This window comes from Onychostruthus taczanowskii, unplaced genomic scaffold (genome assembly GCF_017590055.1).
Source record: "Onychostruthus taczanowskii isolate IOZ18803 unplaced genomic scaffold, ASM1759005v1 scaffold1, whole genome shotgun sequence".
Classification (NCBI taxonomy): Eukaryota; Metazoa; Chordata; class Aves; order Passeriformes; family Passeridae; genus Onychostruthus; species Onychostruthus taczanowskii.
In genome coordinates this window covers 4,256,056-4,269,340 of record NW_024496525.1, presented here as the reverse complement: position 1 = coordinate 4,269,340, position 13,285 = coordinate 4,256,056, and the positions used below count along the sequence as shown (strand labels likewise).

General features: G+C 43.5%; 1 protein-coding gene across 3 annotated transcripts in view; it reads right to left on the bottom strand.

Annotated features, from left to right (window-relative positions):
* The window catches only part of MAPKBP1 (mitogen-activated protein kinase binding protein 1), a 100,616-nt gene that overhangs the window by 59,007 nt on the left and 28,324 nt on the right, over positions 1-13,285 (bottom strand). For all 3 annotated transcript variants that reach the window (XM_041409073.1, XM_041409163.1, XM_041409242.1), the window contains exon 3: positions 12,431-12,522. In XM_041409073.1, coding sequence (XP_041265007.1) covers positions 12,431-12,522 — 92 coding nt within the window. The remainder of the gene's footprint in view (positions 1-12,430; positions 12,523-13,285) is intronic.

The window sequence follows — 13,285 nt, the reverse complement described above, 5'->3', positions numbered from 1 at the left end:
TGCTTTTTCACCTTTAACTCACTGCCTTCTGACACTGAGACCTAAGATCATCTACAGTGCCAGGTCTTCCACACAGAGGAAAAGGAGTGACTCCCTGTTGTTCACACCTGGTGATGGGATTTGTCCTTTGGACTGTATGTACTTCTTTTAACTTAAACTCTGTGATTTGTGTCAAGGTTGCCAGGAGACACAGTGCCTGTTTTGAGATTCTTAGAAAGGGTGGAGCTCAGCTGAGGCGGCTGGTATCTCATTTTCATCCCAGACTTTGCTATTCAGTCCCCACTCCCCCCCCTTGCTCTTATGCAAGCTGAGGACTTGGCTCACAGGCCAGTGGTGTTGCTGCTCCAAGGCACTGGTTGCTAGGAGGTGTAACTGCAGAGATGCAGAGCAGGTAGAGCAGAGAGCAGGCTGCTACCTGCAGGTACACAGGCTTTTGGGCACTCGTGCTCTCTGCTGTCCCCCTCCTTTCTCAGCTAATGGGCAAACCCCAGCAGGTTGCAGAGCCTCAAGCTGAGAAAAGGCCTACATGTTCCAAAATAGCTGAGGTACTGAGAGCTTTGCAACACTCCTCTTCCCTATTTCACTAGCATGCAATAGCTTTCCAAAGCTGTCAAAACTTCCCACTTGCAGAGCTCTACCTGAGTGTTTAGTTCTGTTATCAAATAAAGCACTCATGCTTATTCTCTTTCTTCCATTTCTTTGCACATAAACTGCAAGTTTATGACCCTCACCATGGGACTGCTTCCCCAGCCTCCTCCTCTCCTCCTTTTTTTTTGTTTTTTTCTTTTCAATAGCAACTTACGTTTAGTTCACATGCTGGTTAATGAGATCAAAGCACAAAGTAACAAACCAGCCATCTACATGGGATTATTACCAGCTTGCCTCCCAATTTAAAAATCCAATTGACACACTCTAGGATTGAGGACAGGTTAAAATCAGAAATGACCAATACAATCATTAAAACAGCAACTGCTGTAGATATTGTGACAGTCATGATGGCACTTTCCTTTTGAGGGAACTGGTATGTTTGCCCTGGAACTAGGACAGCAGCAGTGAAAAGCATGTACTATGTAGTTTTCCTCAACATGGTTTGTCGGGCAACCCAAACAGCAACAAACTTGCAGGACTCCTCCAAAAAGCCCTACCTTTCCCTGCTCACAGCCTCAGGAATCCAGCACAGGGAAATTTCAAGGACAGTTAAGTGTTTTTGCTGTGACAAGAATTTTCATTGCAGCCTTGCAAAGATAACAGCATTCCCACTTCCTTGTTCTCACTTTCTTCATCACTAACATTTTTGGCAACAGCAAGAATCCACACTAACATTAATATTCTTGAGGACTCAGCTAATACTTTTGGCCCCCAAGAAACATTGCACAGGCAGTGCCTGGACCTGCCACACCAGTTGTGTGGGACAGAAGCTACCTAACTAACTACTTGCCCTACCCACTGTACTCAACTTCATTTGCAGCTCACTCACACCACTGCAGCACCACATACAGAACAAAACCCCTCTCCAAGATTTTCCATCACTGGTGGGAAGAGCACATGCACACTGCCTACACAGACAGTGCAAGCAAGGAGCCTTCTTTGGCCCATAATAAGAGTCCTGCAATTCATTCTTACACTAAAAACCATCCCAAACTCCATCATCAGTTAAGCTCAAAAGTTTCTTACAGTTTACACAATTGCATGTCATGCTGTGTTACTGAAGGGTTAGAGTCCAAAGGTAATTAGTAATCAAAGAATTTGCACGTAAAAGTATTCTGATGTTAAAAAAAACCAGAAAATGTAAAACACACAACTGAAGGGATGTTTACACAAACTCCATCCCATTTCCTTCCAAAAACCATTCTGAGAGCCTTTCACCACTGCCCTGTTTTGTATCCTCTCTCTAAGAACCAGGCTTGCTCAGCACTTAGAACAGGTGAAAACAAGGACACAGAAGGAGTGGAGCCAGTAGCATCTGGTGTTTTTTTGCCATAATCATGTCCTTAACTTTGTGTGTGTGCAGGCACTGCAGCATCAGCTGGGCTCGTGTCCCATTCATGGAACCAGCTGTGGGACTTGGAGCAGGAGCATCACACTGCAGAGGCTCTGAAAGGCAGCACGTCTTTGTGGGCTTTACCGCCTTGAGGGAAGGTTAGTGTGTGGTCTTAGGAGAAAAGTGTCCAAACTAGCACAGGGAAGGATTGGTGTACAACACAGCATCTTTCCCATTATCCCTTTTTTCCCCCCTTTTTTAATACAGTCATTATTTAATACACAACTCCTACTATCCATAAGGGAGAAAATAGATAACTGTTACTTTTCTTTTTAGGAAATGATGCAAGCTGAGAGAAACAAAATGATTTTTCTTTACCATCCAGTCCTGTGACAGGCCATAAACACAAAGAAAAGAAGTCTGTTCCCCATGCCCTACAATACACTGGCTCTTCCCTACTGCTGGCTTTTTTTCAGAAAAGTCATCCTGTCCTTTGACAAACCCTTAGTATCATTCCAAATATAGAGCAACATAACACAAAGAAAAGAAGTCTGTTCCCCATGCCCTACAATACACTGGCTCTTCCTTACTGCTGGCTTTTTTTCAGAAAATTCATCCTGTCCTTTGGACAAACCCTCAGTATCATTCCAAATATAGAGCAACAAAGAATACAGAACCACACACTTCTAGTGAGACCCCACCTGAGGTATTGCATCCAGATGTGGAATCCTCAGGACAGGAAAGGCATGGACCTGTTAGAGCAGGTCCAGAGAAAAACCACAAAAATTACCAGAGGACTGGAACACCTCTCATGTGAGGACAGGCTGAGAGCAGAGCCTAGAGACAAAAAGGCTCCAAGAAACCTTACTGTGGCTTTTCAATACTTAACAGTGACTTACAAGAAAGATGGGGACAAACTTTTTAGTAGAGCCTGTTGTAATAGGAAATGGGGGAAATGGTTTTAAGCTAAAAGAGAATAGATCCAAATAAGATTTTTTTTTTTTTTTTACAAAAGAAGTAATGTGGTGAACCACAGAAACAGGTTGTCCAGAGACCCCTCTGGTCTGATAGATGAGCAAACTGGTTTAGTTGAAGATGTCCCTGCTCACTGCAGGGTGGGTTGGACTAGATGGCCTCCAAAGGTCCCTTTTCAACCCAAATTCTATCATTCTATGACTTTCCTGGACCCAACCCTGCATATTTGAAGGTGAGAATGGGAAGGAAGAATAGAGTTACCAGCTCACCTCTGAACTGAACTCAGCTTTCTGTTCAACTCAAAGCAGGGTTCCCACATCCTAAGGAGATCCTCAGACTGCTCTTTCTGGGGAAAGGCATCTGCTTCCTCTCATATATTCCCTTTCTCTACAGATTTCCTATGAACAAATTTGTGAAACACGTCCCAGAATGCTTCATTGTGGTTGGACCGTTCCCTTGAAAAATTCTCAATTAAATCTAGGTATCAAAAACCATCTACCAGTCTAAACAAGTCAAGGCTCCCTTTTGTGGCTTTTGGGGGTCTGATTGGGGTTGGTTGAGGTTTTCTGGCTTGCATTGTTTTGTTTTTATAAATACCAGCAAAATTTTACCCAGGGCCACCAGACTTCCACTTTGATCCACCCTGAGTGCAGAGAGTGGGTACTGCCTGTCACAGGTCCTGGCACTGGAAGGGCTGCAAGAGGGGACACAGATTGTGCTCCTTCTGGGACAGGAGGTTCTGTAGCCAGACAGGGAGGCAGCAATGTGCTCCTACATTGAGCTCAGCTGCAAAGTCCAGCCTTTTCCAGGTGCCTGACAGAAAGGAGGAATTACAAAAGCATGGATGAGCACAGGCTGATCCCAGATAGCATGGGGTACACAAAGAAATTTTTGGGAGACAGGGCTCATATCCCATGGCTTCTCTTGAAAGACAGGGAATAAACAGATACACTGGTACCTGGAGGCTTGAAGGAGGGTGCCATATCAGACCTATTGCTGATGCCAGATCCTCAAATAGTAACTGTAGGATAAAGCATCACATTACATCTCTATCTGTCCCAAGCTGTAGCAGCTGGCTACAGAGCAGCGACCCACCCCTTGTAACCTGAAGGCTGGATTAGCATGTGGCACTCAGGACAAGGACCCAGAAGCTCTGTGCACAGGGGAACAGCACTCTGTGTACAGTACAACAGCAGCTTGTCTCAAAGGGACCTGCCAACACCAAACATCAGCACTGCCCTGACTCATCTTTCAAGACAGAGTGACGCAATGTAGAAGTCATACAAGGTCTGAAGCCAAGCATTCCACAAGGTTCCCACTGTCCACCACAAGAGCTACTCCACAGCTGGCAAAGATGGCATTAACCAACTCCCCATCCAGCAGCTGAGCTCTCAGAGTGTCAGGGGCTCAGTTCCCAACACATTTCCTCCAGCTGTCTGACAGCACCCCAGTGCTGCAGTCACAATGTATGCTGCAGCAATTTTGGTAGACTTGACTAAGTCTCCCTCCAGTTTAGTTAGAAGCCTTTCTGCCCAGCTGTTTTTAGGTTTTGTCCTATTTTTCTCACTTTACCGTTGGGCAACAGGTTTGCTGCAGGTCTACAGTTGTCTCATTATTTAAGATTCTACCAAATGTTATGTCCTCTGCTGGTTGTCAAAGATAAAGAATTTTAATTAATTAGGCAAGAGATCAAAAGCAGCCACATACACACACTAGGGGACTGGCTGATGAAAACTGTCTGGAAGTCAATTTAACAGGTTTGACTCCAGTTCTGGTAAAGTCTTAAACCAGGGGAGTTTCCCTTGCAGCTCCAGGTCACTGCTGGTACTGCTTTGTTTGCTTATTTGTCTTCTCTTCTGCCAAACCAAGCAGGGTTACAGCTGAACTGATCAATACCCAACTGTTCAGCAAACAATTCTACTCTTTAGGTGCAGTTTTATTAGAGACATGGATTCAGCATGGAAGAGTCTCCAGTACTCACTGGAGAGACCAAGAAAGGAGAGACCAAAAAGGTGGACCAAGAAAAAAAACAATGTAAAAATTCCTCTCTAGCTGTTATGGACATGTGGAGCCAGCTCACACAAGAAAGATCACCCCTACCCCAGCAGGCAGGACCTTTTCTGTCTGAAGTGCAATGATGGGGATTCAGAACTGGATCCAGCTGCTAGGAGCAGGGCAATTAGTCCAAACTGCATGAGTGTTACTTGTGAATGTCATGGCTCAACTGCAAGAGAACAGAGGAGACGCCATAGCCCCCTTGAATCCACCTCTGATAATTAAAATATCAGTCACAATTATTTGCCCTGAGAATAAAGCACTGTTGCAAAGCATATCTCCATTGTTTTGTCCCACTCTCTTGCCAGAAACTAAGACTGCATCAGCCTTTTTCAGCCCACCCTTCTTCTCTATAGCTATTTCTTCAGCTAAACCCTCCCCTCCTTCCAATCTACATTAATAAAGGCAAGTAGTGAACAAAGTCTTGTTACACCTCGGTCTTCATGCCTCAGCGCAGACCCGTTCCTTTCTCTCCAGTGGGTATTTAACAGAGGGAGATTTGAGACACAAAGTATCCCTGCTTCTTTCTGAGAAATCCGCTAGTGCTGGGGAAGGAAAGGAAACGAAGGGCTTGGCTACTTTTTATCATCTTTTTGGACACATCTTTTTGAAACGCAGTGTTGCTCACTTTTGACACAAAGTTTTGCGTGGTTTGGTTGTAGTGGTCCCACTCAAACCATTCTGCAGTACAGATTCTAATTATATTTAACGATCTCACTTAAAGGGGATTTTCTTATCTTCATCTCTGAGCCCATCATCACAATTGTGCCAGCTGGAAAATCTCCCCAGATGGCACAGTAGCCTCACTGAAGAAAGGTATTAACAACACTCCAGATTCCTGGGAGATGAGGAAGGGAAAGAGGTCTAACTCTTGGAAGGCAACTGTCCTGTTTCAAAGAGGACAAAGCAAGCTGCCTCTGATGTGACCAAAAATGCTGAAATTTGCTTTGAAGCATACACAAGAACTTTTCTTCATTTTATAGTAGGTTTCTACATCTTTACAACACCACAGTGTTCTCCTTTACAATGTAAAGATCATAAAAAGAAACCATAGAACTTCTCCTTCAGTGCTTTTGGTAAGAAAACTTGAAGGAGACAGCACTGGTAGAAGTGGATTTATCTACTGACAACCCAGCAGCTCAAGTATTTCAAAATCCCTGTACCAATTCAGGCTGCATTTGGGATACAGCCCAATAGCATTAGTGCTTATGCTAAGCAAACTTTAGTGAAGAATTGTACCTTCACAGAGCAGTAGAGCTGTGCTCAAACTGCACATGTACCATGTAATAGCTCTATTAGGAAGTGGATTACTTCTGTGCTCCTAGAGTTTTCTAAAGGCAACTACCATTGTGACACCCAAGCAATGTGATCAATTAGTTAATAAAAACAGGCACTAACATAAGGCAGGAATACTTATTAACTTAAAAATTAGGATTTCATTGCCCATGTCACCACTAATCCTAACCTGGCCAAAATGGTCATAAGTCTTGGAAATATCCCAGTACAGAAGAGCATTTTGCCTCATTCACCATCAGTCACCTGTTAGACTTCCCTTTCAAAATTTGTTACTGTACCTCACTGACCAAAACTTTCCACTTTAAGGATGAAAGAATTAGCAAGACAACATCATACCTGCTCAAGTTACACAATGTTTATCCTAAGTGTTATTCTTCCATTGTGGGTTATATGCAGCTTAAGTTAAAGGGAAATTGTTCTAAACTGATAATTTATTACCTTGTGCAGTAATCTATCTATATAATGATGGAAAATTGCAACTAAAACTTTCCAAGAGAAAGTTTTCCATCCACATATGGATGGGCTGGAAACCACTCAGCCTATCTACTGGAACTGGAAAGAAGTATTTGAGAGCAAACCAACAATTACTTCTGGAAAAGAAAAATCTCCATTCTTTCAGAATCTCCAGCTTCCAGAAGGATTTATCACTCAGCTATGTGAGACAGCTACACATGTGTGGAGCAGGCTCCTAGATGGATTAAAACCAATTCACTCATTTCCTGTTCATGCCCTTCCTCCCTTTGCTGTGATGGAGACCATCATCACTGCCGGTCAGTGCAGGGCCTGACAGCCAGGAGGAGTATGACTCAGAAGGGCTGAGGAGTTAAGTGGCTTCCACTCCATACTGTGAATCAGCTGAGGATGAGGGGTGCAACAGGGGAAGACACAGTGAAAAGAGATGAGACTGTGGCTGGATGTTGCTGCAGTGCAGGTTGGCACACGAGAAGCTGCTGCACTGACATGCAGCATGCACAGCACAATTGCAGTAAAATAAAATTTGACCCAGACAGCTGTGCAGTTTTCTGATTTGAACACTCATATAATTATTTGCTTTGGAATATTACTTTTCCTATCTCCAAAAAAACCAAAACAAAACAAAAACAAATGAAAACCCCAAGGTGATAAAGCTGAAGAAGGAATAAGTCTAACTCTTCAACCAGATCATGCAGCAAAAAGTAGCAGGAAAAAGGACTCAGTATCTTCATTTTAACTTTGATCATCCATCTCCTATTGTCCCACCCTTCCTATCTACAAATAAGTATGATTCATTCTGAAATGGGTCAGAATGCAGGGACATCCAAATCATGTGTTCAGCAAATGTACTGTGCACATACGCAAAGCTAGCCAGGGCCCTGTGTCTATACTGTCCACAGTAATTTCTGAGAGAAAGCCAGAGAAACTCATTTTACTATGTCTCAGAGAGAATTCTCTATATTAAACACATATCTGCCTTTAGCAGGACTTGCTGTATATAAAGAACTATTCAAGAGCTGAAAGGATGAAAGAATAAAAGAATATGCAGGTTGAGATTGATCAACTCAGCACATGTGCTATGTATCAAATACCAGTTTTCCCAGTAAGGAACACTAATGTAAAAAATCCCTAAAATCTATCAGAGTGGCTCCAAATCGATGAGCAGAGCTAGAGGAATGCTTAAACTGACCAGAGCATGACAGCATAGTGTTTAAAAGGCATTGCACACTAAAGGCACAAAGTGCTCCATTCCTGCTCCTCAGAAGAAAAAGCACAGGATGCTTCCTCAAGCAGGCAAGAGCCTTACCAGAAGATCAGGTTCCCAACCAGCTATCATGATCAGCTGAGAGCCAAGAAAAGAAGAACAATGAGAAACAAAATCAATCAGTCACACCGACCTACAAGGCTTAAAACACAACAGTAAACAAAACATCAAAACCAGATAAGCTGACTAAAGCTATCTTAGCAGCTGGTCTAGAATTTGAATGACAGACATTTCACACACCCATTTTTTCCTTTTTAATGTTAGTCATCCTCAGAGGATTTTCTCAGTTTTGTTTCTTGTTTCTAGGAAACACACCCTCAACTAGCTACTGAAAAAAAAAAAAAAAAGAACCAAAACCAAACCAAACCAAAACAAAACAAAAAAAACCTCAAAAGAGAATAAACTGAGAAGAGCAGGGAAAATGCAAAGCAGGGGAATTGAAACAAAAGAAGGCCAGAGCAATGGTCCTACCACAAGAGGTAAAATATTTGATAAATTTCTGTACTCCCCTCACAAGAACAACTTTGTTACTGCAAAATCCAAACAAAGATACAATTAAGCAACTTTGGGTTTATTTCACTTGACAATATAAAAACAGGTGAATGCAGGCAGTAGATGCATGACCTTTGCAGAGGATACAATTTTCTCTCTTATGTTGTCTTATCTCCCAAGACAAGATCTTTACACCAAAGTGGTAGTCTGGAATATCTGCAGCACTCAGTGCCTTTAGCCCTTTACCACTGTCATGAAGAAAAGGTCTCCTATAACACAAGCATCTCACAAGAAACATACCAGGATCAGCACAGCTGCTGTCTCACACTGCCAGAGAGGGAGTCCCATTAGGGTCAAAGGAGAAAAACGATAATATGTGCAAAAGCCATTGGGAAGAAAAGGAAAAAATGTAACTCTCAGCTCTTTGGCACAACAGTGGAGTTGGAATGAGTTTTGTTGCATTGGGAATTGCTTCTTTCATCAGTTTAAGAAACTTCCCAGGAGATTCAGAAACTCCAGGAAAGAGAAAACTCAGAAAAACAATCACATTTTTTAAACATAAACTATTTTAGGCAAACCAGAGACCTAAATTAAGATTATGCTCAAAGAATGCCAAAGTTTCTTATGCACAAGTCCTCATTCACATAGTTGCTTGTATACCTGACGTGGATGAAGTTGCGATGCCTGGGGCAACTGTTTTGATCTCAACCAAATCAATCTAGGTATGTTGAAAGTGTTCTTAGGAAAATACAGCTGTTACGTAAATTCAGCTTTTGGGGGTTGGACTGGAGGAGCAAAGCATCTGCGTGTCTGAATTGCAAAACCTCCATACCTGAGCAGTAGGATGGGGAAATCACTGGACTACAACTGAGGATGACCAAGTTGCATGCACAGTTCGTGAAACAACTGTGCATGAGCCATGCCCAGTCCGCTACATCAGACTCAGGTAAGTAGTTTGGTGTCCAGTGAATGCACAGTTCTGTCTGAGCAATGGAACCCAGATGGTCATAACCACTGTCACAGGGTCTGGTTGGAGTCCTGTCACCAGTAGTGTCCCCAAAGGTTCAGTCCTGGGCCCAGTGTTGTTTAACTTGCTCACTAGCGACTTGGATGAAGGAGCAGATGCCTCCTCAGCAAGCTCACTGATGACACAAAGCTGGGAGGAGTGGCTGATACCCCAGAGGGCTGTGCAGCTCTTGAGAAGGACCTCAACAGCCTGGAGAGATGGGCAGGGAAGAACTGTCTGAAATCCAACAAAGGCAAATGCAGGGTCCTGCGGTTGGGAAGAATAACCCCAGGCACCAGCACAGGCTAGGGGCCAACCTGCTGGAGAGCAGCTCTGCCAGGAGGGACCTGGGGGTTCTGGTGGACAGCAACTGAGCCAGCAGTGCCGTTGTGGCCCAGAAGGCCAGTGGGATCCGGGTGCTCATCACAAAGAGCACTGCCAGCAGGTCCAGGGAGGTGATCCTGCCCCTCTGCCCAGCTCTGGTGAGGGCATATCAGCAGTGCTGTGTCCAGTTCTGGGCTCCTCAGTACAAGAGAGACACGGAGCTCCTGGAGTGGGTCCAGCAAAGGGCTAGGAAGTTAATTAAGAGACTGGAGCATCTCTCTTATGAGGAAAGGCTGAGGAAGCTGGGCCTGCTCAGCCTTGAGAAGAGACAACGGAGGGGGGACCTCATCAATGTCTATCAGTGTTAGAGGGTGTCAGAGGGTGTCAGAGGGTGTCAGAGGATGGAGCCAGGCTCTGTGCAGGGGTGTCAAGCAACAGGACAAGAGGCAAAGGGCAGAAACTGATGCACAGGAAGTTCCACCTGAATATGAGGAAAAGCTTTTTTCACTGTGCAGGTGACAGTTCAGCTCTTTACTGAACAGGTTGCCCAGAGAGGCTGTGGAGTCGCCCTCACTGGGGATATTCAAGAACCATCTGGATGTAATCCCATTCCACGTGCACTAGGATGACCCTGTTTGAGCAGGGAAGTTGCACTGAATGACCCAGTGTGGTCCCTTCCAGCCCTACCTATTCTGTGAGTCTGTCTAATTCAAATAGAAACAAAAATATACAAAATGAAGCCAGTGTACCAGAAAGGCCAGGATCCTTCCAAATCAAGAGACATCCACTGCAAATCAGAATGGGAAATAAAACCCCACAAAAACAACCAACCAAACTAAAATATCCCACAAAAACCAACAGAACCCAAATGGAACAAGATTATTAGATTGTTAGCTTGAGACTGTATGACTACAGCAAATCACAACACTATCAGGCCAGCCATGGCATAAAAGCATCAAGTCATACAAGCCTTTAAACTTTTAGAACAGACATCTAGTATATTCCTGTCTAGGCCATGAAATGTTACCACCAACAAGTAAGGACAGGAATTGTCCTATAAAGCCCTAAGGAACCACATTACCTTTTAATTAGCCAAAAGAAACCCCAGGTGTACTCACACTTGATTAAATCAATGTCAGGCATGCTCATCAAAGGACATTGCTATTAACAAAACTAACCTACCTTCAGCTATGCAAGAGCCCAAAATACCTGTTTACTGCACTCATTTTCTTCTCTCTCTCTTTGCTGACCTCAAGTGTGAACATATTCAAGATCAGAAAAGCTACACAGGAAGAGGCAAAAGACACCAGAATATATTTGCCTGGCTCCAAAGAGTTCAAGCATAACAGATGCTGTTGAACACTGATGTGGACCTCAAATTGTCTGCAGATTAACAGGCTGTCCACTGACAGAAAAAGAGGCAATAGGCATAAACTGAAGCATAAATTTTTTAAAAACCCTTTATTTTTATGTTTTTATTTTGTTTGTATTACTGTGAGAGTAGTCAAACACTGGAACACGATGCCTAGGGATGGTGACATTTCCATCTCTGGAGACATTCAAAAGCTGTCTGGCCAGAGTCCTGGGCAACCTGCTAGAGGTGACCCTGATTGAGTACAAGGTTGAGTAGATGATCTCAAGAGGCTCCCCCAACCACAGCAATGATGTGATTTGGTGAACTAGGATATCTCCAGGACAGGCAAACATTTCTAGCCAGTTTCACTGACTCCATCTTTCATTTTAGCCACAAACACAGAAACTTTAAATGCTGCTAGCACATTTATGGTACCCTTCAAAACATCATCCACAACTGATTTGGAAGTTCTTGTCTTCTAATTCCAGCTTTCATGTCTTAAGAGTATGTCCATGCAATATGACTTGGAGATAGTGTCCTTTGTCTTCTCTTTTAGCTTCCTGACCAGCAGAACAAGCTCAAAGGAGAGACAAACTCATATTGATTCCTGCATCACAGCAGACCTCTCCAGCCCTACCCATGTCCCCATAGAAAGCTCTTTTGCTTTCCATCAGAGTCTCCTTCTGGATACATCTATTTGAACTTAGAATACAATTGACAGATGTGTTTCACTCCAAAGAATCCACATATAAGCAGGTTCAAGCTGTAAGCCTGAAATCTTTCCTCACAAATTGCTGAGGAACATAGCAAGTCATAAACTGCAGGGCATCTACAAGAAGGCTTCTGCCAATTCATTGAAAGGCTCATTTGCTCCATTAGGTATTTATTGGATTGAGAATCACATTGAGTTTTGCCTATGTTCATCACACTACAGAAGACAGTGAAAAGTCCACAAAATGTATTTAACTCCTAGCTAAGAGCAAGAGGAATGAGAGTAGTTCCATTAAAAGGGATCTCATTAACATTTGATAATGCAACCCCTCTCCCTTGCCAATTAAACTAATAGTGCTGAGTCTCATCATTCTCTGGTGTTTAAAGAGCAGTGAATAGGTTTCCTATAGAAGATGGTAGTGGAAACACCCTGAATCTTTATGTTAATGCATCAGTCATGGTTTATTTTAGCTTTGAGGAACGTGGTTAGTGACTCACCCTGCTGGATAAGCAACGAGGCCAGTTCTGGGGTCGCAGGCTAGTCCTCTGCCTCCTGACACAGTTATGCCCAACACCTTCTCCAAAGTCACCTAGAGCACACAAGAAAGAAAACAGGAAGTACCATGAAATGTGAGTGCAGTTCAAATAGATCCATAACACAGATGCTGATGGTCTGGTTCACACTGGTTCCCTGGTTCCTAGAAATCCACTGAGAAGCACCAGGTACAAAAGGAACCCATTCAACTTTCAGTATAGGCATAGGAAAATACTGCTGGGGTACCGAGAAGGAGTTATCAACCCACTTATTACTTTCTCTATGCCAGAGCATTGCAAACAGAGGGTTGTAAGAAGCAAATAGTATGGTGAAAAGCTGGGATGCACATTCATTGGCCACTGATTCCCACCCGTCCCGTAAGAACAACATACCACTGTCTCTAGAGCTTGGCTCTTTCCTGAAAACAGTTTCCAGGTTGACACATTCTCTTTGTTGCCTCCATGCAGAAGTAAGTGGTTCAGCCTGGTCTCAGCCTCATATTCCTAGGAACTGAGTAGTCCATTTTTCCTGTGGCGTTGGAGGTGGCTATCACTACTAGTGGTCGAGGCATCCCTTGCCAGGAGTGGTGACACAGAGCACCATAAACATTCACAAGCCTGCTGCATACTAATGACCCTTACAAGAGACTGTTATCTAGATGTCCCCACACTCCCCTCAGGCAAACATCTCCACTATTTTTAGGAAAAGAAAAGAAATGCAACTGGGAAAAGCTACTTGGAAGATATAAAGGACTCTGTGGTAAGAAGCTGATAAAAGCAAAATAAAAAAACCCCAAAATAGGAAGGACGAGTGAAAAA